This window comes from Culex pipiens, chromosome 3, assembly GCF_016801865.2.
Source record: "Culex pipiens pallens isolate TS chromosome 3, TS_CPP_V2, whole genome shotgun sequence".
Classification (NCBI taxonomy): domain Eukaryota; kingdom Metazoa; phylum Arthropoda; class Insecta; order Diptera; family Culicidae; genus Culex; species Culex pipiens.
This window is the reverse complement of record NC_068939.1, coordinates 145,030,961-145,057,131: the sequence shown is the minus strand read 5'-3', so window position 1 is coordinate 145,057,131 and position 26,171 is coordinate 145,030,961. Positions and strand designations below refer to the sequence as shown.

The window sequence follows — 26,171 nt, the reverse complement described above, 5'->3', positions numbered from 1 at the left end:
TAATTCGCTCATACTTTCTTTTACTATTATTATTTTTTGAGTCTGAGTACAAATCCAATCCAATCCAACAATGCAAACAAACCTTGGTAAGTCGCTGTTTCCAATGTCTTATTTCGGAATGGCAGAGGACCTGACGGCCAAATTCTGAAGACGTTCTGCATAGTTTGTTTTAAAAGTAATGTTTTAGCTTTCATAACCCGACACATGTAGTTTCAAATTGCCGGTTTCATAACAGTTTCAGTTTCAATTTTCGTTTGAATAATTCATTAACACAAATTATCACTTCCAGGCAACTCTATAGATAAACTTTCAACGCAAGTACTAGTTACGGAAAATGATACCCTCTCACTACTCAAACTCCCACACTCGCATCAAACGGACTGCATTCCCAGAGCGTGCCTGCAGCAGCAATTTTGATAAATGTATTGAAAGAGTTAATCATGCAAATTACACCCCAACTTTCCTGTGACCGACACATGTCACACCGGAACCGGAATAAAACTATTACCCAACACTAAACTGAACCCTTAATTCTAATGTCGGGTTTTATGTACGTTTCATCTACCCTGACCAAGTCAACTGGTCTTTACTGGCCGAGGTTGCCGAAAAGTTGGACCTCCTTCCCAAACACAGAGCTTGTCAAGGCATAAATCTTCCAGGTTGAATATTAATAGCAAAATTGCACTTCTTGGCAAGTTCCGAGAAAGTTCTAGGAAAACGACAACACACTCAACACACTATCCTAGATTTTTGGGCACTTTTACATATTTCACCATAAATTAAGCACGGGTGTGTGTGTACGTGAGGAAGGGATTGTAACTTTAGGCAAAAGCCAAGGATGGGCCGAGTGGGAAAAAAGCAGAGTGCAGGAGAATTTCCTAACAAGATAAAACTTTTATTGCCGCCCGCGTCGGCCTCGGCCCTTGTGCGGAGGCCCCGAAGGCAGGATGTCACCCCATCTCTATGTATTCTCACGTATGATCTACCTTTGCTGATTCTGTGAACTCTCTCTCTCTCTCGGCCTGTGAGGGAGGGAAGGCGATGGGCAGGACACGAGACAAGGACGGCATTTACTATATTTAGAAGGCAAAAGATAATTCCGCAGTTGTCGTCTGGTGACGATGTCCTGGATGTTCTACCAGCCAGAGAGGTTTTATGGAAAGTTTTGAATGAAAATATAATGTTACACTAATTTGTCTCATTTTGCTTGCTGCCTTGAGCCGTGACCTGGATGAAGCGAAAGCACTTGTCGTGAATTTCATTACGGTGCAGGGATGATGAGGGGCGCGCACAATCAGTTATAATTGAAGTCCTTTTGTGTCAGTATATAAAATGTACAGTTTATTATTGGGTGGTTCTTTACAAAAGAACTTTGCGGTATCACAAGCTATCCGAATAATTTAAACTAATTAAAAGTAATACGTGAGTCTCTTATCTACTAGTGGTCTACATTTGCTCAACACGACCCTTGAGCTCGTGCAGTTCTTTGGCGATTTCCGCCGGCAAATCTTGGGCCAGCTGGTTGTCATAGTACTGCTTGATGTCGTCAACTTCCTTCAACCAGAACTGCTTCGGTATCGAGAACAGTTCCTTCTCGTTGATTGTGCCGCTCAGTCCGGTAAGATTCAAGCTACTTGGAACTCGACCAATCGGGGTTTCCCGGTAGCACTCGTGATCATCGATACGATGAAGGATCCACTCCAGAACGCGGGTATTCTCGCCGAACCCGGGCCACAGGAACTTTCCGTTGGCATCCTTGCGGAACCAATTTACGTGGAAGATCTTGGGAACGTGTCCGCCGAGCTTGGCAGCGCGTTCCTCCATGCTGAGCCAGTGCTTCAGGTAGTCACCGAAGTTGTACCCGAAGAAGGGACGCATCGCGAACGGATCGTTCATGATCATCTTGCCCTTGTGTTCTGCCGCTGCAGTTGTCTCGCTGCGCATGGCCGAGCCGAGGAAGACTCCGTGGGACCACGAGTTGGCTTCATACACCAGGGGGACACCCTCTGGACGACGACCTCCAAAGAGGATGGCGGAGATTGGGACTCCGGCATTGTCTTCCCAGGCCGGATCGATGATCGGACACTGGCTGGCGGGCGAACAAAACCGGGAATTCGGGTGAGCGGCTGGAGTTTTGCTTTCACCCATCTTCCACGGCTGGCCCAACCAGTCGGTGATTTCAACGGAGGGATCAATTTCCTTTTCCATGCCTTCCCAGAAGACACCACCGTCCGAGGTGGCGGCCACGTTGGTAAAGATCGTGTTCTTGTACACGGTCTGCATGGCGTTCGGATTGGTTTCCGTTGACGTTCCGGGAGCAACTCCGAAGAATCCGTTCTCCGGGTTGATCGCACGCAGCTGACCCTTCGAGTCGAACTTCATCCACGCGATATCATCCCCAACGCACTCCATCTTGTACCCCGGAAGGGTGGGATTCATCATGGCCAGGTTGGTCTTTCCGCAGGCGGACGGGAAAGCGGCGGCAATGTACTTCTTCACACCGTTGGGATCGGTGACGCCCAAGATCAGCATGTGCTCAGCGAGCCATCCTTCGCGCTGGGCAATGGTGCTTCCGATACGCAGAGCGAAGCACTTCTTACCAAGCAGCGAGTTGCCGCCGTAGCCCGATCCGTACGAGACGATTTCGTTGTTGGCCGGCTTGTGCAGGATGATGGTGCGCTCAGGATCGCACGGCCACGATGGCATGGCGATCTTGCCGTTGGCCGGAGTTCCAACCGAGTGGAGACACTTGATAAAGTCCTGTTGAAGAGAGAAGAAAGTTTAGGTTAGTTGAAGTTCAAGAATCTACCGTTGTTAATCGAACTTACCGAGTTGTCCGCCAGCTTTTCCAGCACTTCCCGTCCCATGCGGGTCATGACGCGCATCGAGCACACGACGTACGCCGAATCGGTAACTTCGATACCAAACTTGGACAGCGGCGATGCGATCGGTCCCATCGAGAATGGCACCACGTACATGGTGCGTCCCTTCATGCAGCCCGGGAAGCGCGCCCGGATCGCGGCCTCGTACTCGGCCGGAGCGATCCAGTTACCGAGCGTTCCCTTGACGCCATCCTTCGGCGTGGGAATGGCCTGCTCGCGGCGCTCGGTACAGATGAACGTCTTCGACTCGACACGGGCCACATCGGCCGGGTTGGTGCGCGCAAGCCAGCAGTTCTCATACTTGGGCAACGGTTGGATCGTTCCCTGGGCCTGGAGGGTGGCCAGTAGGGTCGCACTCTCCTTGTCCCCACCGTCCACGATGTGGACGCGATCAGGTTGGCAAAGGCCGACCGAATCCTCGAGGAAGGCACGGATCTTGGCCGATAGTTGGCCAAGCTCACCGTTCACCACCGGTACGCCACGGATTGCGTTGACCGGCTTCGGGACGGTGCGCAACTTCGGGGTGCACCCAAAGTTGGTTGGTAGTCTGGGGAAGAAAGCACAAATTAGTCGCTAAAGATAACTCAAGCGTTTTGGTGAATCCCAATGTGCAAATGATAAGAAATTAGCACGCTTAGCAACAGGGCAGGTAGTCACCAATCGTGGCGAGCCTTCTTTATCATTTTTATTGAGACTTGAGAATTAAAGGTATCGAACCAGGTACTTACGGGGTATAAACTTCAATGACCTGCGGCATCTTGATGCGAGATTCTCGGTATCAACGATTTTCACTAATATAATTGTACTTGAATCACAAAACTGTTGTACTAATCACGGTAACACACTGGTGCAACGCAAAACTTGCAATCACGTTTCGACTAGGAGTGGAATCTTTCGTACGAGAATCGTCCAAACAGATCGACGCAGGTAGTCCGGACTTCAAAAAGTAAGTATTTTCTTGGAGAGGTAAAATGCACCCAGCGAAAACTAGCTCGTTTTCATCTTACTGATTTGAGTTGGTCAGTGGTACTGCTGGTTCTGGCCTGCACGCGGTCCCTCTTATATCGGACCCGAACCTTCGGAGCGCCGATCGGGCGCGCGTTTGTATGTATGCTGCTGCCCGCTGATTGGCTGCCGGCCGGAGGTAGAGCCGTGACGTCATCGAGAGAGTGTGTGCTGCTCGTACGTACTCAGCTGATCCTCGCATACAGACAGCTGATACGGCTTGTACTACGGCTAGAATAGGGCGGTTTGTTTTGAACAGTGATGTCACGACTAGTCTGTGTTGTTGTACTAAGTTGTTGTACGACTTCTATGTGAATGTAGTAAGTACTTAGGTAGTAGTCGGTCGCGTGGCAAGTTCTAGGCCAGGTTGATCCTCAAATACAACGACACCAGTGTCCAGGCAAAAACTCGTCAATGTTTTTGTTATGGTTCCACACCAGCAAAACGCCTCGTGCGCTCATTCAAATGTATGTTGCTGGCCAAGTTTTGTTGCCATCTCGCTCGGCTTATGCTCGTCGTCTCGTTCACCAGCAGCAAAACAATGATCAGCAGTAAAAATAAACCTTCTCTCCTCTTGTCAATCAACCGCGCGCTCGCGTTCGGAAGAGGAGTCCCCGGACCACGCGCCAGTAATTTTCCGCCGGGCCAGGAATACTGAGCTACTTTTGAGCGCGGCTTGAAAATCATTCATTTTTATTTTTGGAGGATTCCCGTGGGATTGTGGGTCAGTAATTTTCCACCAAATCGGCGTGGGTTTGGTAAATTGAAGGCTTTAACTTTTTTGTTGGCCCAAATGTTAAACTTTGAAATTATTTATTTTCGAGCTATAATATTATATGCAATTTCAAAATATTGGTTGATGCAAAAAGTTCCAAAAGAAGATTATTTCAGCTCGAGTCGTACGCACGAGTTGGATAGATACGACAAGTGCTGAATAAATCAAGTTTTTCTGCGAGTTCCATACAAAATTATCCATGTGTTTAATCAATTCACCGTTAAAAAAAAAACAATTTTGAAAAGTATTAATATTCGATACAAGTGATTAATAGTTTTTTTATGTACCGCATAAAAGTTTTTTGTAGAACTGATGGTATAAGTTTGTTAATAAAATGAACATAAAAAGTCACCCAACTTTACAGCCAACGACAAAAAAAAATCAGAGAAATTTTTATTGTCATCAGAGTATTATTTTCTCCATAGGCTTTATAAATTTGAAATGAAATATATTTGCACCTGCTTCTCAAATAGTACTCACAATTTGTTTAAAAACAAAAGTTAACATCACGTTCTTCAATAATTTTAACAAAAATCTTAAATTAGATTTTTTTAAACGCATTTTTTTAATTATTTGAAAAGCACATTTGTTTAAATTCTTAAAATTGCAGCAAAATTATAAAATGTGTATCAAAATGAAATGTTAAACAACTAAAAATAAAACTAATGTTTTGAATTCAACCATTCGAAGCCTAACATTGCTTCAAGCAAAAGTGATTTCATTCTTCCTGCTGAGTAGCGAGTACCAGATAACGAGCTTGATTTGATGATAAGCTAGGTCTGTTGTTACTACGCCGATAATGGTTTGGAAATTTCAGCTCGCTGTTTTTTCAGTCATTTTCTAAAAAAATGCTTGAGTCATTTGAAAAAAAATTACATGACTAGTTTAAAAAAAAATTGAAAAATAAAAAAGGTAGAGAAAGTTTTTGGATGTTCCCAATATTGTTTTATTTTTTGAAAACAGACGAAAACACTATCATCGAGTACCGAAGAAATTGAATCATTTTCACCTGCTGCCAAGTACGCCAAATTGCATCACTTGGTACGCAATTGCAGCTACTTTCTCAGAGACTGTACCCAACCCAAACGAGTGTGGCCCTCAGCCTGTTTCTCCGGGCCAGCATTCAACATGGAAATTTCCACTCCATGAGGTCCAGCCAGCCGAATTTCACCGTTTCTGTTTTTGGCTGCTACCTCATCCACTTTCAAAGCGGTGTTGTATAGAAGGTCAGGCGAAAAGAAAGAACGAAATAATGCTTCAAAACAAAAACACTTTGGCTCTGGTGCCAGCCAGCTATAGCAGAAACAGCAGGTAATGTATGGTCTTTTTTGACACACCTCCAGATATGATTTGAAATAAATGAGTATGAAAAGCAATTCTTAAGTCATTTATAAATTATTTATTTGATTTGATAGAAATATAATCTTTAAAAAAAAAACTGTACTGATAAAACAACGAATAAACAAATTTCTAAATTAATAAAATTTCAGGAAAAAACAATCTTTAGCGTCATTTTATGTTGCAAAATTATTCACCTGTTATTTTAAAATTAATTGTCATCTCTTTTTCTCACACTTTCTACAAAATAGGAGGACAAAAGACAGAATTTATTTAAAAACTATGAACTTAAAAGCACAATCAACTGCTTATAATTTATAACATTTTTTTTATGAATATATTATTTTGAAAGTTGGACACATGTACAATCATTTACATATGAGAAAAAATATGATGTACAGTTCCGCAAGACAATAGTTTCTGAATCCTTATGTAATTTATGTAGGTACAATGGTAAAAAACACGCCTAAAAACTATTTCTGATCTTTTTTACATTTTATGCAAAAAAAATACAAGACAACATTTTACGATGGATCAAGATAGGCCGCGATGTTAATTTTTCAATATTGATTTGAAAATCCATTTTTAACCCTTTAGGGTTGTACAAAGGGTCATTGTGCTCAGAAAAAAATATTCTTGTGGATGACTGTTCTTTAACCATTAGCTTAATTTGTGTGTAGTAAAAACAATCTGAATCGAGGTCGTGAAGAAACTTTGCAAATTAAAACCAGTCCAGATTCGATTATCCGAAGGCCTTGGCAAAATTTTAATTCGGATAATCGAATCACGAAAAAAAATACTTAGTCCTAATTTTGATTGTTGAGCTTTAGTATGACCCCTAAACTACTCTAAGGTGATTTAGAATTTTTAAATCCGAGATGGTTACCAAAATGACGGTGAATCAATATTGAAAAATTCCCCACGAAAACAGCTTGATTCGAAAAAAAAGTTCTTTTTGGGGATTCCTTGGCCAAAATAATTAGACCCGTATTTTTTTGTTTGGCCATTAGGGTGACCTAAAAAACTGGGGTTTTCGACGCGCTACGCGCAAAAATGGGAAAAGGACGAAAATCGACTTTTTCACTAAAACTGCGATAACTTGAAAATTTCAGTGATGATCCATACATGTTAGGGTACCAAAAGTTGCGTATTTCAATTACGAAAATTTTGGTACCCTAACACGTATAGGTCATCGCTGAAATTTGAGTTTTAATTTTTAAATTTTCATACGACCTTTTCACATGTTAAGCTAGATTTTTGAAACATCTTACTATTTTCCCCAAATAGCCAAACTAATCACCTTTCTTTTGCGTCTAAGACAGCTTAAATCAGATTTAATGGCGCGGAGATATAATTTTTTGTAAATTTTCGGACCACCCTAACACGGCGTGGCCAAACAAAAAAAGGATCTAATTATTTTGGCCAGGGAACCCCCAGTAAAATTTTGAGCCCGATCGGAGAACTTTTTTTCGAATCATGCTGTTTTCGTGAGGAATTGCTGTAAACCTATAAGCAAATTGTAAAAAAATACTTAGCCAATGATGTCTTCAGATTTGATTATTCGAAGTCCCATACAAACCTTCGGATAATCAAACTACGGATTATCGCAATTTCGGATAATTGAATCAGGACTGTATAAATAAACCTATATGCAAATTGTAAAAAAAAGCATTGCCAATAATGTCTTAAGATCTGCATTCAAAAAATGTGTAGAGAATATAAATGTTGGAAGGAAAACAAATTTTCAATGAGAACAATGTTTAATATACACTATTGAAAGCAATAGCAACTCAAATCTTGACAATATGCAAAAAAAAACATTCCGGCGTTTCAGAGTCACGAAATTTTTCAATTTTATAAAATATGTCTTGTATGATATCAAAACCTGTCCCAAAATTTAATATTATTACATATTCGGATTGTAAATTTTATTTTCTGCAACGAGTGACTATGAATTTTAAGTCAAACTTTTCATTAACATAAACCACTCCGTGACTTTGCAACGGAGTGAGAAACAGCGTAATTTTGACACTTTTTGGTTTCATACAAATTAATAAGTCTTGTTTTAGTTTAAACATTTCTTATTGTTTATCTAGCTGCGATTGATGATAGGACTAATAAAACAACGAATAGATAATTAAAATAGAAGAATTATCAGTCAAAACGTGTCGCTTTTGTCGCTGGAAAATGTGTTTTTCAGTCGGTTTAAAAGGGTTTTTTCATGTGGAAAAAGCAATGGCTTCTGTTTAGTTTTTAACCGCCATCCTTTATTAGTCAAAACAAGTGTGAATGTTTCTTTGTTTTACTCTGGTAGATTATTTGACACAATGAGTAACAACTTTATAGACAATAATGTTATTATGTAGCAGCAAATCAAAGTGGCTGTATAAATATGAATAAAAAACGCAAAATAGGCAAAACAAAATGATTTATGGTAGTGGCCTATCTACAATCACTTAACTTAGAAAATTTAACTTAGCTTAGGAGTTTGAATCAATGGAAATGAATCTGATCTTCTACAATGAAAAGGAATAAAATTAGAAACTTGACGTATGGTTTGGAAAATTTCAAAATCTACGGTAAGTTGACGTTTCCATATCAAAGGTAAACAAACAACTGCATACACGGAGAAAAAAGAGTTCCCAAAATCGAGAACAAGCGTTCATGAAAATGGGAAAATGTAAGTTGTGTACATTTTCTAAGTTTTACTTTACTTAACTGTTCTAAGCTAAGTGATTGTAGATAGGCCATAAGCCTGAAACTTCCAATAATATGAAGAACGAAATTAGATTAGTGCTTTTGAAAAAATGAAAGCAATAAAAAAGGAAACTTGTAGATCAATTGTTTTAAAATATATGAACAAAATTAATAAAAATACAATTCATAAAAAGTCAGTTGTTAAGTTAAGAAAGAAATTGTAAATTTTTACTAACATTGAGGATGAAAAGTCAGGTTTTCGAGAGCCAATGAACTCAACAATTTGATGACGTGACTAAAGTCTCGTACCAGGTTTGACATTAGAAATTAGCAATTTTGCCAAAACTATTTCCTATAATTATGATTTTCGTCCTCTCCAAAGCAAAGTTATTAAGTCAATCCAACCGGCGAAACTCGCGTGTATAAAATCCCAAACAACAGCAAACTCAAATCGCTCAGCTTCAGCAAACCGGTGTGTCACGCTGCTGCTGCCGCCGCCACACCAAGTTGGTATTAATTTAAACCCGGTTTTTCAATGCCATTTCTGTTTTGATACAACATTTCTCCATCGTCGTCGCCGTCATCGCCGCCGCAGTCAACCTGGTTGAAAATGTGCTCGCCTGTTGCTATGGGCCCCATTTTTTTTTTTTTTTGCCATCGCACGCCCCGAACCGCGTCGTCGTTCCGGAGCCGGTTCTAGCCGGTTCGTCGAGGTGAAACAACAGACAACACCCCGAAATCATCCGATCGTCGATGTGTTTTCGTTCTGTCTCGTTCGCACCGAACGCACTGTGTTGTCTCGTTCTCTTTCAAATTGTTTGTTTTTTTTTTCTTCGTCGTTCCTGTTCGGTCTTCGTTTCAACAGTCCATACAAGAGCAATTCTCTACGAAATCGGTCTTTTTTCTTCAATTTTAATTTTTGTATTTTTTAATCCGGCTGAAACTTTTTTGGTGCCTTCGGTATGCCCAAAGAAGCCATTTTGCATCATTAGTTTGTCCATATAATTTTCCATACAAATTCGGCAGCTGTCCATACAAAAATGATGTATGAAAATTCAAAAATCTGTATCTTTTGAAGGAATTTTTTGATCGATTTGGTGTCTTCGGCAAAGTTGTAGGTATGGATACGGACTACACTGGAAAAAATAATACACGGTAAAAAAAAATTTGGTGATTTTTTTATTTAACTTTTTATCACTAAAACTTGATTTACAAAAAAACACTATTTTTAATTTTTTTTATTTTTTGATATGTTTTAGAAGGCATAAAATGCCAACTTTTCAGAAATTTCCAGGTTGTGCAAAAAATCACTGACCGAGTTATGAATTTTTTAATCAATACTGATTTTTTCAAAAAATCGAAATTTTGGTCGTAAAAATTTTTCAACTTCATTTTTCGATGTAAAATCAAATTTGCAATCAAAAAGTACTTTACTAAAATTTTGATAAAGTGCACCGTTTTCAAGTTATAGCCATATTTAAGTGACTTTTTTGAAAATAGTCGCAGTTTTTCATTTTTTAAAATTAGTGCACATGTTTGCCCAGTTTTGAAAAAAATATTTTTGAAAAGCTGAGAAAATTCTCTATATTTTGCTTATTCGGACTATGTTGATACGACCTTTAGTTGCTGAGATATTGCAATGCAAAGGTTTAAAAACAGGAAAATTGATGTTTTCTAAGTTTCACCCAAACAACCCACCATTTTCTATCGTCAATATCTCAGCAACTAATGGTCCGATTTTCAATGTTAATATATGAAACAATTGTGAAATTTTCCGATCTTTTCGAAAAAAATATTTTTGGAATTTTCAAATCAAGACAAACATTTTAAAAGGGCGTAATATTGAATGTTTGGCCTTTGTGAAATGTTAGTCTTGATTTGAAAATTCCAAAAATATTTTTTTCGAAGAGATCGGAAAATTTCACAAATGTTTCATATATTAACATTGAAAATCGGACCATTAGTTGCTGAGATATTGACGATAGAAAATGGTGGGTTGTTTGGGTGAAACTTAGAAAACATCAATTTTCCTGTTTTTAAACCTTTGCATTGCAATATCTCAGCAACTAAAGGTCGTATCAACAAAGTCCAAATAAGCAAAATATAGAGAATTTTCTCAGCTTTTCAAAAATATTTTTTTCAAAACTGGGCAAACATGTGCACTAATTTAAAAAAATGAAAAACTGCGACTATTTTCAAAAAAGTCACTTAAATATGGCTATAACTTGAAAACGGTGCACTTTATCAAAATTTCAGTAAAGTACTTTTTGATTGCAAATTTGATTTTACATCGAAAAATGAAGTTGAAAAATTTTTACGACCAAAATTTCGATTTTTTGAAAAAATCAGTATTGATTAAAAAATTCATAACTCGGTCAGTGATTTTTTGCACAACCTGGAAATTTCTGAAAAGTTGGCATTTTATGCCTTCTAAAACATATCAAAAAATAAAAAAAATTAAAAATAGTGTTTTTTTGTAAATCAAGTTTTAGTGATAAAAAGTTAAATAAAAAAATCACCAAATTTTTTTTACCGTGTATTATTTTTTTCCAGTGTAGTCCGTATCCATACCTACAACTTTGCCGAAGACACCAAATCGATCAAAAAATTCCTTCAAAAGATACAGATTTTTGAATTTTCATACATCATTTTTGTATGGACAGCTGCCGAATTTGTATGGAAAATTATATGGACAAACTAATGATGCAAAATGGCTTCTTTGGGCATACCGAAGGCACCAAAAAAGTTTCAGTCGGATTAAAAAATACAAAAAAAATCGAATGACCGAAATCCTAGAGAACTGCTCACAAGATAAGATAATTATGGTCTGTGCGTGGTTTGCATCGGTAAATTTTGAAAACTTTGGTGTCTACATTGAGTTAAAATGTACCAAAAATCAATTACTGAACGAACGAAAAACGTTTACAACTCAATTTGATTTCATGTTTCCATTAACATGTTTAAATTTCGAGAAAAACGCTTTTCAGATGATTTTTAAAACCTATTTAATTATAATTTAAAAACAGACAAATTTAGTTCAATTTGAATAGAACAAAGATATTAAATTCCATTGCTAGAAAATAGCACATTAAAAAAATAACTATAGTGCTAAATTGGTCACTCTAACAAAATGTCAAATTAGAAATTTAGGATGCTTAAATATAAATATTTAAATGTCCTTAAAACAGATTAATCCGCAACTATATCCGTTTGCTATTTGAGCTTAATTGATTGAGATTGACAGATTGACCAGAGATTTTAAATATTAATTTCGTAAACGTGTCTTCCCTGTTTTGACGGAGCAAGTTTAAACATATTTTCGCGCGCCAGGCAGCAGGCCGAGTCCTTCAAGTTCAGCGTTCCGGATTCGCGAGCTGTGCAGATAACCGTGTCAGCAAAGGCCAAGTTCCATTTTAATTTCCATTCGAGTCGATTCGAGGCGAGTTTGGAACTTGTTTACAAACAGATTACGGGCGAGCCCATCGGCAACAGTGACCACGCGAAAAGTAGACTGGAGATTGTGGGGGACTCGTTGCTGTATAGTAGCCTGCGAGAAAATCATAACTTTGAGTTTGTTTTGATTGATTTTAGGGGAAAACGATATTTTAAATAAATTTCTGAATCAACAATAGTACATAAAAAAACAGTATAAGCATGTATTTATTTATGAAATATGAGCAATATTGTTGGTTTAAATTATAACTACAAGTCTCAATGCACAACTCAAGTGTGTTAACAATTAAGTTTATTGTATTGTGTTAAGTTTATCTTACATTCATCTGTAAAAACTTTTTTGTTTCATTCCGTAGCCTCTACCTAGAACCGCTTGATCAACGCCGGAACAACTTTCATTGAAAACTATGAAACTAACAACTTCGGTCGACTAATCGAGGGGTGAGCGTTAGTCCAAAGTCCGACGCGTTTGTCACGAGGGGTATTGCTGTACTCCATGTATGACTGACCAGCCAGCATTATCATGCCCGTTTATTATGGTGGTGGTTGAATTGTATTAGAGCACTTTACACCAGCAGCCGTCTACTGGAAAGTAGTGGGAGTATTCGGATTGAACTGGATTCGTGGTTGCTCAAAAGCAAGCCGTCCTAGGCCCGCTCGGATCGACCTAGTTTGCGCCTTGGAATATTCCGCGTGAGTGAGACACCCCTAGAACCATACGCTGGCCGCGTGATGGGCGCTCAGATTGGCAATGCGCGGCGCGGGAAGCTCTCAATTGCATTGAAACCATCTGGTTAACCAGATGATGTAAGATTCTGGCTTAATGAAGTCAGCCCTGGATCGCTGGTGCTGGTGGCGCGTAGATTCAAGGTTTTGTCCAAACGTTCAACCGTTTCGGACAAAGTTCAACATTTGCCGTCAAGGCTATACTACTTTTGATACCGGGTTGTTGGCGTTACATAAAGTTCACTATAGTTTGGACCTAGCAGACAGGAAGGTAAACAAAGCGTTTTCTTATCAGTGGTCAACAGCCTGTATGGCTCCGGTTGAAAGTCCAATGAATTTCTATCGCCAGTTGTGTCTTTTCAGTTCAAGGGCTTCTGGAAGGGATCCCAACTGAGCACTAGTCGAATCCGAATTCATCAGTTCAGTTAAATCACCTATTTCCGGTTCCGAGTTTTGGCTTTGACTCTTCGGTGAACCTGACACACTAAATGATTGATAGTGTTAATAAATGTTCAGGTTTCGTAATTCGTCGCAGTTATCAAATCCAGAGGAAGTTCGATGTCCTTTTTGTCGAGCTCGACTGGTCGATCTTGGACGAGCAATATAAAAACAGGTTATTGGTGGTCGAACCTGTGCTGTGATGACTTTTGCCTGATCACTTTTTTTCTGACGGCTGATGTTAGAAGGATGATCGTATCATCTTTTATGAAGAACTTTGATATTTGAAGCTTAAAGTTTTAAAAGCTGCACATTCCAAATATAACCCACATTTTTATTGAATCAGCACACTACTCAAGAATGTTGTCCTGCCTTAAGTGGCTTTGGGTCACAAGAAAGACAAGACAAACAACACAACAAGCTCTCAACAAGGCATTATCTTCTCGTTAAATGTGTCAGGCTGACACGGGATGTCACCCAGAACTAAGTTAGATTTTTAGAAAACTTTTGTTTCTTTGTTGTCATTTTGTTTTTCATTATAATTTAACGAGCAATTCGTGGACTTAAGCAGAACCACTAATGCCCTAACACACTCATCAGTAGGTGAAGACATGGTATCTCCCGTGTTGGATTATTATTCCGGGTGAGGGGTGGGGTTTCCTCCAAATGCTAATGTTAATAAAAAATTAACAAGCGATCCGGGTGATTTTCCACTGATATTCCGAATGGTCACATCCTTCATAAGCCCCCACCCAGTCACCCTTTCCTTTGGACCACAAACAATGATTGAACTTTTTGTTTTTAAAAATATAGTACCCATCACCAGTACCCGTTATTGCCCAGGATGCGCCTCCGTCGTTGATAACCGTTTTTGGAATCCAAACGAACACGTAATGGCCTTTGTAGTTCTGCACGGACTCGAACAACTCCTCACCCCGCTGTTTGTCTTTGATGCGGTAGTATCCTTTATGATCTGGGTCGTCCGAGATTAGCCAAAGGTCAGCCGCGCCCGCTAGACCAAGATGGCGTCGATCTTTGTCATGGGTGAAAAGCGAGGTTACCAGAAAGTCTCCGGTTTTACGATGATAAAGTTGCACACATCCTCCGGCCCATGGGTTTGCTAGGGCAACGGGTACTAGAACAAGAACCAAGCCTAGTAAACGATAACTGTTCATGGTTGACGATCGTGTAAATTTGCATTTATCCAAGGTTTATATAGGTTTACCCATTCGCCATCTGTGTTCTTGGCATGTTGAAATTGTAATGATACATTGCAACTGCAATACCTCTGATACAATAAGCAAGGCAATCATAGAATATGAAAGAATATTTTGAAATTTTAGAGCAAATTGTACAAATATCACCGATTGTTATTGGATTGGACTCAGTAATATTGTTTACTAAATGAATATATATGGAAATGAAAAGTTAAATTAATAAATAAAGTGAAAAACAGGATTATTAGAGCACTTCAAAAAAAAATGTGGACACTTGTTTGGAAAATTCAAAAATCCGCAATTTTTGAGACATCGTCCTTTGTGTGCTGTCTTGTGGCCTAGATCATTTTCGTTGAAAATGAGTTTTATGATGACGTTATATTAAACTCGACAAACCCTACAAGATGCATTAAACCGATTTTATTAAATTGTTCCGTTTCCCGGATACCGCAATCCACAATTCGACGTCGTCGTGCCATCATGTCGTACGTCGCTTTTTGACGTTCCGAGAAAAACGCGTTTTGATGTTAGACCTTGAATAAACAAAAACGAGAGCGCACGATGTAAACAATAGCAAACACGTTTTGTTTGGATGACCATTCTGTGCATTGCAAGTTTGGTTGAATTTGGTTGCCGGAGTCCCGAGTTACGCGTAAACGCGTACTAACCTAAAATCCCTTCGGCCAATGGAGCACCCGCAGTCGAGCAGTTTTTGACAGTTCGCTAAGAAATACATTGTAGAAAAAAGCAAAAACTACTCGAATGGAAATGCTCCATTGTCGCACATCAATTTTCAGGCTGTGTCAAGATAGCACAACAAGATTGTAACTTCTTTCATAAGTGACATAAATGAACGGAGCTTTTTTGGTTTTTATCATTTCTCTGGATTGAAATCGAATTTTGGGGACCTGTAAAGGTCAAAAGATGAGGCATTGTGAGCTGCACAAAATTGCGTTTTTAACTTAATTTGTCCCCAAATTTCCGTACGACAAGTTAGTGCGACGGTGACGAATTGGGACATTAGGGTGCCTAACAAATATGACACCCTGCTCCACAAGCGGAAAACGGATTTTTGGTACCTAGAGTTTGGCCCTTGGGGGGCGCTAAATTCGACGATTGTGTAAAATTTTCATGTCAGCTATAACATTTTCATTAGATATTTTAAACAGCAAGAGCGTCGAATTATACAACAGAATTACAAGTAAATAATTTGGGTTAAAATATAAAAAAATATATAAAGGGGAGCCAAAGTCAATTGTATGAATATTTCTACTGAAGTGTTTTAAAAAATTCATACTTAATGCTAAATTTATTTTTCCATAAAAAAGAGGCAAAAAGTTAAAATAGTTCTAGAAGGGCTTCTCAAAATAAGTACTCGTTAATGTTTTGACCGTTGTATGATGAAGTTTAAGTCATACCTTCAAAAGAAGTGTCCATTTTCATGTTATTTTGGCTGTGAATCACAATCAGCAATTGATCAAAAAATATGGTCATATTTTGAGCTTCATTGAAATAGGAATTATTTTTAACATTAAAACGAACACCTTTCTTTTGAAATTTTTACATTCTCGAGTTAACAAAAATGACATTTGAAATATTTCCAGCTCAATTTTCGCTTTTATTGTCAACTTCGTGCATTGAAATTTGTAAACTATTTTTCAAAATTGGAAAACTGTTGTAAGTTTTCACCAATAAGATCAACATTATTTGCTAAAAAAAAATGTTTTTCAGAGCACATCACTTTTTTCAGTTTTAGCTTAACCGGTGTTGTTTACTTTATACTTAAAAGCTTTGGTAATGAAAAACAATTTTAATTTTTTCAGTTAAAATAAAAACTAAATATTCTATCAAAGTTTTAAAACATTTGTCTAGTTTTGCGCCAAAAATATTTTTCTAGAATATAAAATTTAATTTACCGAATTTAAAATAAACACTGATCCAAATAAAAATCAATATAAAACATAATTTAAAAAAAATTAAATATATTCTCAAATATCGTATGGGCAAATCACTCAAACTTTTTTTTTTACTTTTTTTTTCAAACAAAAAAATTTCGTCAGAACTTAACATTTTAGAACCTTATGATTGCAAAACAACTGGAAAGGTGCGTTTTAAAACCAATAAACCAAATTTTCTGTTTTTTTTTTGGGTGTATTTTAACACCCCTGACCCAGGCTTCAAAAACCCCCAAAAAGCAAAAACTGGAAATTTGGTTTATTGGACCTTTCCAAAAAAAACTCCAGAATTATTCTTCGATGCCGTTGTGCTCTTTTGAACTAAGCTTGCTGGGATTCCTATCTAGATAGAACAAGAGAGCACACGGGCATCAAATTATTATTATTTTTCTCAAGTTTTGATGAAGGATTTTTTCGTTGTAATTAACGAAATGAATTCCACAGCCAAATCAGCTAATTATTTTAGGAATTACGGAAAGTTCTTTTCTTATGCAATCAAATTAATACCAGATCAGATTAAAATATGCAGGCTTAAAAATATAAAATTAGCTAACAAGTTATAGCAATCTTAATCACGATTGAGCAATTAATTCTGTGCATTTAGGCCGTTACAAATATTTTTTGAAGTTGATGTCCCTCGACTCTGACCCCCAGTTGCCCAGTTGTTTTGCAATCATTAGTCTCCAAAATACCTAAGTTTGACGAAAAATTATTTTTTTGCAAAACAAACGTTTTTACGGTGCTGTACATTGGAATTTCATGAAAATTCAAAATACTTTTAATCCAGCCCAAACATGCTAAATATGATTATCAATGCAGAAAAATGCGTTCTAGATGGTTTTAAGTTGATTTGACTTCTATTTTCATTAAAATTTTGAAGATTTCTGAAAAAATATTTTTTTGCCCCCTGATTTTTTGGACCAAGGGGGGGCGACATAAACTTTGAAAAATATTTGCAACGGCCTTATCTGAAAAATAAATTTAAAAAAACAAAAACCTGCTATCATTATCTATTTTATGAATCTGAGAAAATATTACTTAACTCCTATAATAAATTTCAATTCAACCTATCTCATATTATTTGAAAAATAAAACATAAAATAACTGTGTTTCTGAATTCAACCATATGGGTTACCAATCGCTATTATAAAATCAAAACTCATATTGAAGCAATCATTGAAAATTAATATCACTTTATCAAAATGCTTGTGAATTTGGAAGGGGCGCCAAATTGATGCTTCGCCAAGGGTGCCGTGATCCCAAGGTATGGCTCTGGTTAAGATTAACCCTTTAATACCCGAGAAATGTTTTTCATACAAAAATGACTTTTTCAAAATCGTTAACAACTCTTTTCAGGATCGAGTTTTACAGCTTTAGCACGCTCGACAAAGTTGCCTCCATCGTCAATATCAAACTTTGAAAATCGATTTTCACGAAAAGCACTAAATGGTCATTGTCACAAGATAGCACACAACAGACGACACAAAGAAGTTAAGTAAAAAAATGCCACCGAATTTGACCAAACCTCTTATGCACCTAGTTCCCTTCCAACCCGGGATTTAAATAGGCGACCTTTGGATTGCTAGTAAAACAACCGATCAGCGACTTAACCGAAGCAGGTTTGGTATTTTTTTATGTTCAAATTCTTGGGAGACGACTCCTACACCTGGAATGATCAAATTAACAAGATCCGAAACATTTTTTTTCTAAACAGATGATGTACATCTGTTATTTCAGCAAAAATGTTAAATTTTCCATCTGAAAAAAAAAATTACAATTTTTCTGTTGTAATGCCACTTTTCAGTCTAAATTGAGGTAAAATTAATGTACACGTTATAAATTTACACATGTTTTTTGTAATATTTAATATGTGCAAGAAAATTTTAAAACATTAATAAAAAGAAACTGTATAAAAAATCGGGAAACTTTCGAAAATATAATTTGCCGAACGACCTAATTGTGTGGCAAACATCAAACTTATAGCAAACAAACAGTACTACGAACCAAAGATAACAAAGCTACAGAGAATAAAATTGCAAATCATCACAACTTGAAGCAGATCCGCCCCTCGCCAAATCCCCGGCTTAAATCCCGCTTAACCGCGAAACAGCTAGCAGAGTTCCAGAAATAAACCACCGACCGAGCCGAGCAACCGTCGCCGAATCGACAGACGATAAGAACCCTCCACAAGTCTGTTTTCAAAACAGCAGCACAACAGCCAAGAAAAAAAAGGGGGGATTGCCTCTCGGCAGCAACGTGGACAACTTGGCGTGCCCCTGAAAGGCCAAAGCTCAACCGAGCGACCAAGCTTAAGCTCGAACTTGTTGCTAAGCAGCTCGCGCGAATCTTGCTGCGAGATGTAAACAATAATACGGTCACAGGCTATCAGCTGGCAGGACCCGGGTTCGAATCTTCCTCGAACCTCTGTTTGTGAGTTTTTTTTTTTTTGTTTTTGTTTTCGCTCATTCTCTCAATCTATCTCTCTTTCTCCGCCGAGGTCGGCCGTAAATCAGTCGACTTCGGCCTTTTTTTGCTTGTTTTTGCTCGGCGCTTTCATCGTCGCTCGCGAATAGCAATAGTGGTGTGGTCGCTGTGCAGCGCGGTCAAAACAAAAACAAACCACGTCGTCGGGGGCACGTCATCCGGCAACAGGCCGTGATTGGTTGAACGCTGACGGTTTGATGGTGTGGCGTAAATCGCGGCTGACGTAAGTTTCGCGCAGAATTGCGAGCGTGCGCGCGAGTGCTTTAAGCGTATAGAGCGCTTTTTCCTTCTTTGAATCTCTACTAGTCGGAACTGAATGATGCAATTGTGAGGGTGCATTGGTGCAACCCGGGGCGTGGGGAAAGTCCCGTGGTTGACACAAATGCATTTTAAAACAGTTCCATTGATTCACTGAGGAACATCCACCTGAACTGGTTTAAGCGTGTGGATTCAAACACGTGTTGCGTTTCGCGTAGATAGATTTGTTTACCGCAGAGCTCGAGGAACGCGTCTATCGGCCAGAGTCGGAATTTCAACTCAATTAGAGTGGGTTTGCCGGGAAAAATAACAGGCTGAATCATTATGTTTTTTACGATTTTTTTTATTGCGTCCTGATTTAGAACGAAAATCTAAATAACAAAAGTAAAACATTCATGAGAGCCTTCCTTCAATTTTGGCAAAAGATATTTTTTTTGGTTTATACTTCTTCTGTTTTGAAATATTAAAGCTTATTGTAAAAAAATCAATAGATTCAATGAATTATCCCGATATTGCAGATAGCGTGCAATTGGTGAAATTTAACAATTTCCGCGAAATGCTATAATTTTCGGTTGAAGCGTAAATTTGAAGAATATAAATTTTCATTATTTTACTAAATTTTGAGCCACAAATTGGAAATATGTTGAAGACTTTATTGATATTTTCCAACAAATGTTAGTACTGACAAAATAAATTTACACATTTATCGGATGTTCTCGAAACTCAGGCGAAAGTTTACGTTGCATAAACTTTTTGGCAACAATGATTTGAAAATTTATTGGTAAACAATGATAGAATGTACGAACTAATGTTGACCTAATTCAATTCAACTTACTGTACTTATTTGTAACCTGGGTGCTGCACCTCCCCCCCCCCCCCTTCCACTCTTTAAAAAAAATCTCTTCTAACTGATAGAAGGCAACAATTTTCCAGCAAACAATTTCGAAACTAGACAAAATAAAACACATACTATTGATTATAAAAATCTGGAGTTTTTTTTTGAAAAGGTCCAATAAACCAAATTTCCGGTTTTTGCTTTTTGGGTGTTTTTGAAACCGCCTTGAGTCAGGGGTATTGAAAAACACCCAAAATGCAAAAACTGAAATTTTGGTTTATTGGACCTTTTCAAAAAAAACTCCAGAAATGTTCATTTAACAGTAAGAAAAAAGTCATGCTTGTGCTTGGACAGCCTCCTACTTTGTAGATGTAAACAAAGTGGGATTATTCGAAAATCACGTTACGCGTTCTTTCTATTCACTTTTAGGCGATGTCACTTAAAAAGCTGAAAATAATGCAACCATACCATAAACAAGGGGCTGGAAACTCTAATATTACTTAGGAATACTGAGTATACTAACGATATTCCAGTATACTTGTTAGTATACTAACCGAAAAGCAATAAACGGTTAGTACAGGGATGCTCAAAGTTTTTGGAGGCCGGGCCAAATTTGAAGTTCAAATGAACTTGCGGGCCAAATTTACAAAAAAAGGTTATTAAAAAAAAATAATAACGTTATTTTGAATTAAAAGATTTAATTTCTGTTATTTGGAAAAAATGTCAATTCAAAATTATAGAAAGTACAAAATAACGGGTTTCTATCGAGTATTGTTGATTTTATTCTTTCAGGTATTTGAGAAAAAAAGTTTTTAGCTGAATGTACAGTCATCCCACATACTCGGAACACCCACAAATTCGGAACACTTTTATGATAATTTGTCAATAGCATGCAAAATGTTGCTTTTCTGTCGACCTTACAATTTTTAGAACCTTCATTTGGATATTTTCTAGATATTTCACTAGTAAAAGTAGTACTTTTGAACAAAAAACTTCATTCCAAGACTATTTTGTCCAGAGCAGCAAAACATTGCCTCCAAATGGCCTGTTCCATAATTGTGGGATGTTATTGTGCCTCCCACAATTGTGGAACACAAGGGTTTCCAGAAGCGTTTATTACTGGCCAGTCTGCCAATTAATTACTCAAATTACTGGTCAAAAATGATTAATTACATTAATTACTTAATTACTTTTCACTACGATAAAAAAACATTTAATTTAAATTTAAGTATTGATTTCTACGGTTCTAAACTAAATTATTTATCACCTAAACTCCCATGCTCGAGAAAAAGGGGGAATTTGTATGGAAGTTCCCCCTTTTTCTCGAGCTTGGGAGTTTAGCTGTTTTAAATAGCTCATCCGATAGCTATTTAAAAATTATGCTGTTTATTTTTTGTGCCAATCTGGATATTATGAATTTTACGTACAATTTTTATTAAAAATAGCTATAGGCGATCAAACGTCAAAAATGCCCTCCACTAGAGGGCGCTGAAATTTGGGTGATGTTTTCCAAAATATTCTACAGCAAATTAATTGGTTTGAAATTTGGAATTGTTTTATTTTATTATAAAACTGACATTTTATTTTATTATACCATTTTCAGGTAAAAAATAACTAGAACTAGCTCAATTGATATTAACAATTATATTTGTTTTACGGCCAATTTAATCTGTTCATTATCTGATTCGAAATCCCATTATGTTTCACGTTTCAATCAACCGAACCCTTATCAATCAATTGCAAAAGAAGATTATTTAAGTTGACTTACGTGTTTTGAAGTCGTGTTTGCCATAAAAGCAAAAAAAAAAAATACTGTACGGTTTTACTTCAATGTATGAATTTAAATATAATTAACAAGCCTTACCCGACAAACTTCGTCTTTTTCTTTTTTCGTTTGTTGACGTTTTTAGCTTTTTCCGTATCCAGCCTCCTATGATCAAAATTTGATTTTACGTAACTTTTTCCGTACAATCTGCAGATTTTCCGGAATCGGTTCCAGAATGGCCAAAGTTGCCACTTTTTGGCGTAAGAACCTTCCTTGGGCTTATACGAACCCAACGCAACAAAGAGCACCTCGATCCGACGCTCCGTATTGAACTGATTCGCGTTCGAACAAAACCGTCGAAATTTTTTATATATATAGATTAATTAATTTTTTTTTTCAGTTTAATGCAAATCGAATGCCATTAAAATAAAGAAGTTGTTTGAAAAAAGGTCCCCTGACTTTTCGAGCCAAACATAAACTTTGACAAATATTTGCAGCAGCTCTTCATGAAAATTGTGAAATTCATCAAAATAATGTTAAGTTTTAAAATGTTTTTCAAACATTGGTTTGACATTACTTTGCATGTTTTTTTTCTCAAGAAAATTTAAAAAATCCGTTACTGAAAATACGAATAATGTGAAATGTGACATTTACATTGGATTTATTTTCTGCATCTGAATATTGATCGATTTTAATTTCACTGAGTTTGATTTTTAACATTGAAACATTTGTCTCAGAAATATTTGGAAATTTTTCGGGGAAACAGCTCTTAATAGAGAGATGTTACAGGACTGTCGATTCCTGCTGATTATGAAAAAATATATTTTTAAATTTATTGATTTTTAAATGGCTATCACTTGAAAACTTTGTTTTTATCAATGATAGTTAAGTATATTTTGGCTTTAAATATTTGATCCACATAAACTTAAAATAATTTTGACTGCCTATTAGAAGGAAAAGCATACAAAATTAATCAATTCTAATGTAGTTCTTGCAAAAAAAAAGAAACATATTTTCATAATTTCTTAATAAAAATGAATAGATTTCGTATTCACAAAACATTTTTTACTGGGTAATATATCATGGCGTTGCCTTTTGTTGTTAATCAGCTTCGATAAACAACATGATTAAAATAAATTTTAGGAGAGTTTTAGGAGAGAACTATGGTGAATAAGGCCTTCCACATACATAACCAGTCTATTTTAATCTTTGTGTTTCACTTTTATTTGAAATTAATAAAATACTGTTATAATAGATTATATATAAAAACTAAATAGTGTTGTTGAAGAAATACAATTTAATATAATCAATTACTTTAATTACTTAAAATTTACTTTAATTACCAATTAATTACTTTAAATTACTCTAATTGCCATGAATTACTAAGTAATTAAAGAATTACCTAATTACCAGCTGAAAATCAAAGTAATTATTAATTACTTGCCAGTCTGAGGCCTTGCTGGAAACCCTTGGTGGAACACCTGAATTTAACTGATATTTTCACAAAAAAAAGTTATCAAACAATGTATAAAACATAAGTATGCTTGAGTTTGGTTGGTTTCAGTGTGTGAAGTCATTATTTGGTAATGAATATGTACTCCTGGAGAGATCCAAAGTTTGTTTACATTCGTAAGAAAAAAGTGTTCCGAATTTGTGGATTACAAGGGTCAAAGTAATTCTTCAATAACTTCATGTAAAAGTTGAAATTTCCAGATGTTCGATACAGTACTCGAAAGATCGCAAGAAAATCTTTGAAATAAAGGTAAAAGCGAATCATTAAGTTCAATTATCGATTTGCTATGATTTTTTGAACATTGGCCGATCTGGAACCCGTTTCGAATATGTGGGATGACTGTACTTGTGTTTTCAAAAAAAAAAAAGTTTGGTGGTGACATTACATGTTGAACAATTTATCTAAAGGCGTAATTTCATCTATAAGTTAAGTGTGGCTATATGAAAAATTGTTGAGAGCCAGAATCTCAACATTTCAATGAATGAAAAAGTTAGAAAAGGTTTTAAGCTTCTGTATAGTTAAACTGCAACCATTATTAAGATTCGTCAAAAAAAATATTTTAGTGAAAAAATATTAATTTACTTCATCGAAAATTCACTAAAATTCTAATTATTTTTAATAAACCCAAACATGCTCAAATGATTCTAAATGCAAAGGAATGCACATTTAATTAATTTCAGCAGATTGCACTTAATTTAAATTTTTTAAGCTTTTAATTTTTTTGAAAATATGTTTTTGCTCCTGGTTTTACGAGCCATTTTTTAATAATGGAGGAGGGGTGGGTTGATCGACGAAAGCTTTGTAAAAAATTTGCAACAAACTCGATCTTCCGATTTTCACATTTTGTCTGCCTGAATCAGTTGGTAGTCATTCAAATTCGTTATCTAACTGTAATGAGTTCGAATCCCGAAGGAAGTGCAATGCATGTTTAAGGGTCAGTTCATAAAAAGGGTCATTATAACTTGCAAATCAATAAGGAAAACTTATATTTTTGCAACTCTTACAGAATTCTACCTAAATCAAACTTGAACTTTTTTTGCAATATTTCCAAAAAAATGTTTTTTATGAAAGTTTTGGCGATGTTTAAAAAATAAAATAGATTAGCATATAAAAGTTTAAAATAAAGCCTTATTTTGAAAAAGTATAAAATCACTTTACAAGTGGTCAACGGGTCATTTTACATGATCATTCAAAATGGGTCCGCGGGCCACAAAATATCACCTGGCGGGCCACGTTTGGCCCGCGGGCCATACTTTAGTCACCCCTGGGTTAGTATATTAAGATACTCTCAGTATATTGGTAAGTATACTGGAAATATGTAAAGGAAATAATAAGTATACTTACATATATTTTGCTATACTGGGTAACATAATAATTATAGCTCTAAGAGTTTCCAACCCCTTGACCATAAATAAAACCAAACAAAAAATCAATCAAAATAAACTTCAAAAAATATCACTTGAGATATTTTTTCTTCATTTGCTGTATGATTCGAAGTTCGGCACAAATAATATCATTCCTTCATGTTGTGGAAATTTGAAGACCACTCTGGTTCGATGTGTTGCATTTTTCAAACATGAGTAAGGCTGTTGCATTTTTTTACGTTTATGTCCCTCGATTCTGACCAATGTCAAGGTCGAGCCTTAATGAATTTAAAAAAAACCCCGGTTTAATTCACTTTAATGTATAATTTCAGAGGAGAATATTTTCGAATTAGACTTAGGGGAAATTCTCGTATGTTTGGCAGGTTAAGCACTCGCTCCTAACTCCATCGAATTTGCTGATTTTCACTATTTAAACAACTAATTTTGCAAAACTTTTTATAGAAACTTGCTTGCTCACTTCTCATTGAGCTATATATCACTCGATTTCAGTTGAAAACGCTTTTAATTAGCTTTAATTGAATGTCAAAGAACTGACCTGCCAACATTAGAGGCACGCTGGAATTAGATGCTGTTCCCCTATGTTTTAATAATAAGTTTAGGCCATTACAAACTGAATTTATTTTTTGTCCCTCGTCCATGGCGCAGGTTTTGGAAGAGGGAGGAGGAAAACCCTATTTTTTTTAAATTTCCATTTGTTTCCCAAAGGTTTTCAGCTCGAAACCGCGAAGAAAGTTTTTTTTTTCATTTAAAAAGTAGTTTTTCCCTTCACTCATTAGTCAAAAATGAAGAAACATGTAATTTTATGGAAAATTAAATTAAATTTTAGAATCTTCAACAACCCAGTGTTCTGCAAAGTTGTAGAACAGACAAATGTTAGTAAACCACAGGGCATTCTAACTAGCAATTTTCTACCTGAACCTACCGAACGTCGATACTTTTTCCCAAATTTCCATGTATTTATTTTTCGAAAACGTCAACAACTTGTCGAAGGAAATCTGTTACCCATTACAATTTACAGTTAGTTCATATTAACAAAAAACTAATTGAAAAAAATATGTTGAACTTTTTTTGTTTGTTTGTTCTCCGATAGTTTGACAAGGAAAAATGTACATCTTAATTTTACCTCCTAGACCCACCATCACGTATACCTATCGCCACAGAATCAAGTTCGGTGTAGGATGTGGACAAATAATTGTCACTCGATTATCTCCGGACTGGCTGAACGGATTTTGAATAAAGACCGGCAAGTTTGGATAAGTAGAACCATCCAGCGGTTCTCAACCATTTCTTGGCTAGTTTCCCCTATTCATTTTACTTTAGCTGATGGTACCCCTTCCCTTAGTATTCCAGTATTACATGATTTTTTTTGTATTCATGAGTTTTTTACGTTCCAAATTTCAGAATATTTTTGATTGTTTTAATGTTTTTTTTTAATTGGGTTATAT

At 36.5% G+C, this 26,171-nt stretch overlaps 1 protein-coding gene across 1 annotated transcript; it reads right to left on the bottom strand.

The window, feature by feature from the left end:
* Positions 1 to 1,320: 1,320 nt before the first annotated feature.
* Positions 1,321 to 3,927, bottom strand: LOC120417115 (phosphoenolpyruvate carboxykinase [GTP]-like). The gene is made up of 3 exons (XM_039579098.2): positions 3,611 to 3,927; positions 2,829 to 3,429; positions 1,321 to 2,760 (listed from the first exon to the last, which is right to left on the bottom strand). Exons 1-3 carry the CDS (start codon positions 3,637 to 3,639, stop codon positions 1,447 to 1,449), a joined length of 1,944 nt encoding a protein of 647 aa, XP_039435032.1. The 5' UTR covers positions 3,640 to 3,927; the 3' UTR covers positions 1,321 to 1,446.
* Between the last annotated feature and the right edge of the window lie 22,244 nt (positions 3,928 to 26,171).

Bases quoted from the DNA above. Each gene is read 5' to 3' on its own strand.
- LOC120417115 (XM_039579098.2), bottom strand. From the start codon at position 3,639: ATGCCGCAGGTCATTGAAGTTTATACCCC. The intron at 3,430-3,610 runs GTAAGTACCTGG...TTTCTTCCCCAG, and splicing joins GTCATTGAAGTTTATACCCC to ACTACCAACCAACTTTGGGT. The intron at 2,761-2,828 runs GTAAGTTCGATT...TCTCTTCAACAG, and splicing joins AAAAGCTGGCGGACAACTCG to GACTTTATCAAGTGTCTCCA.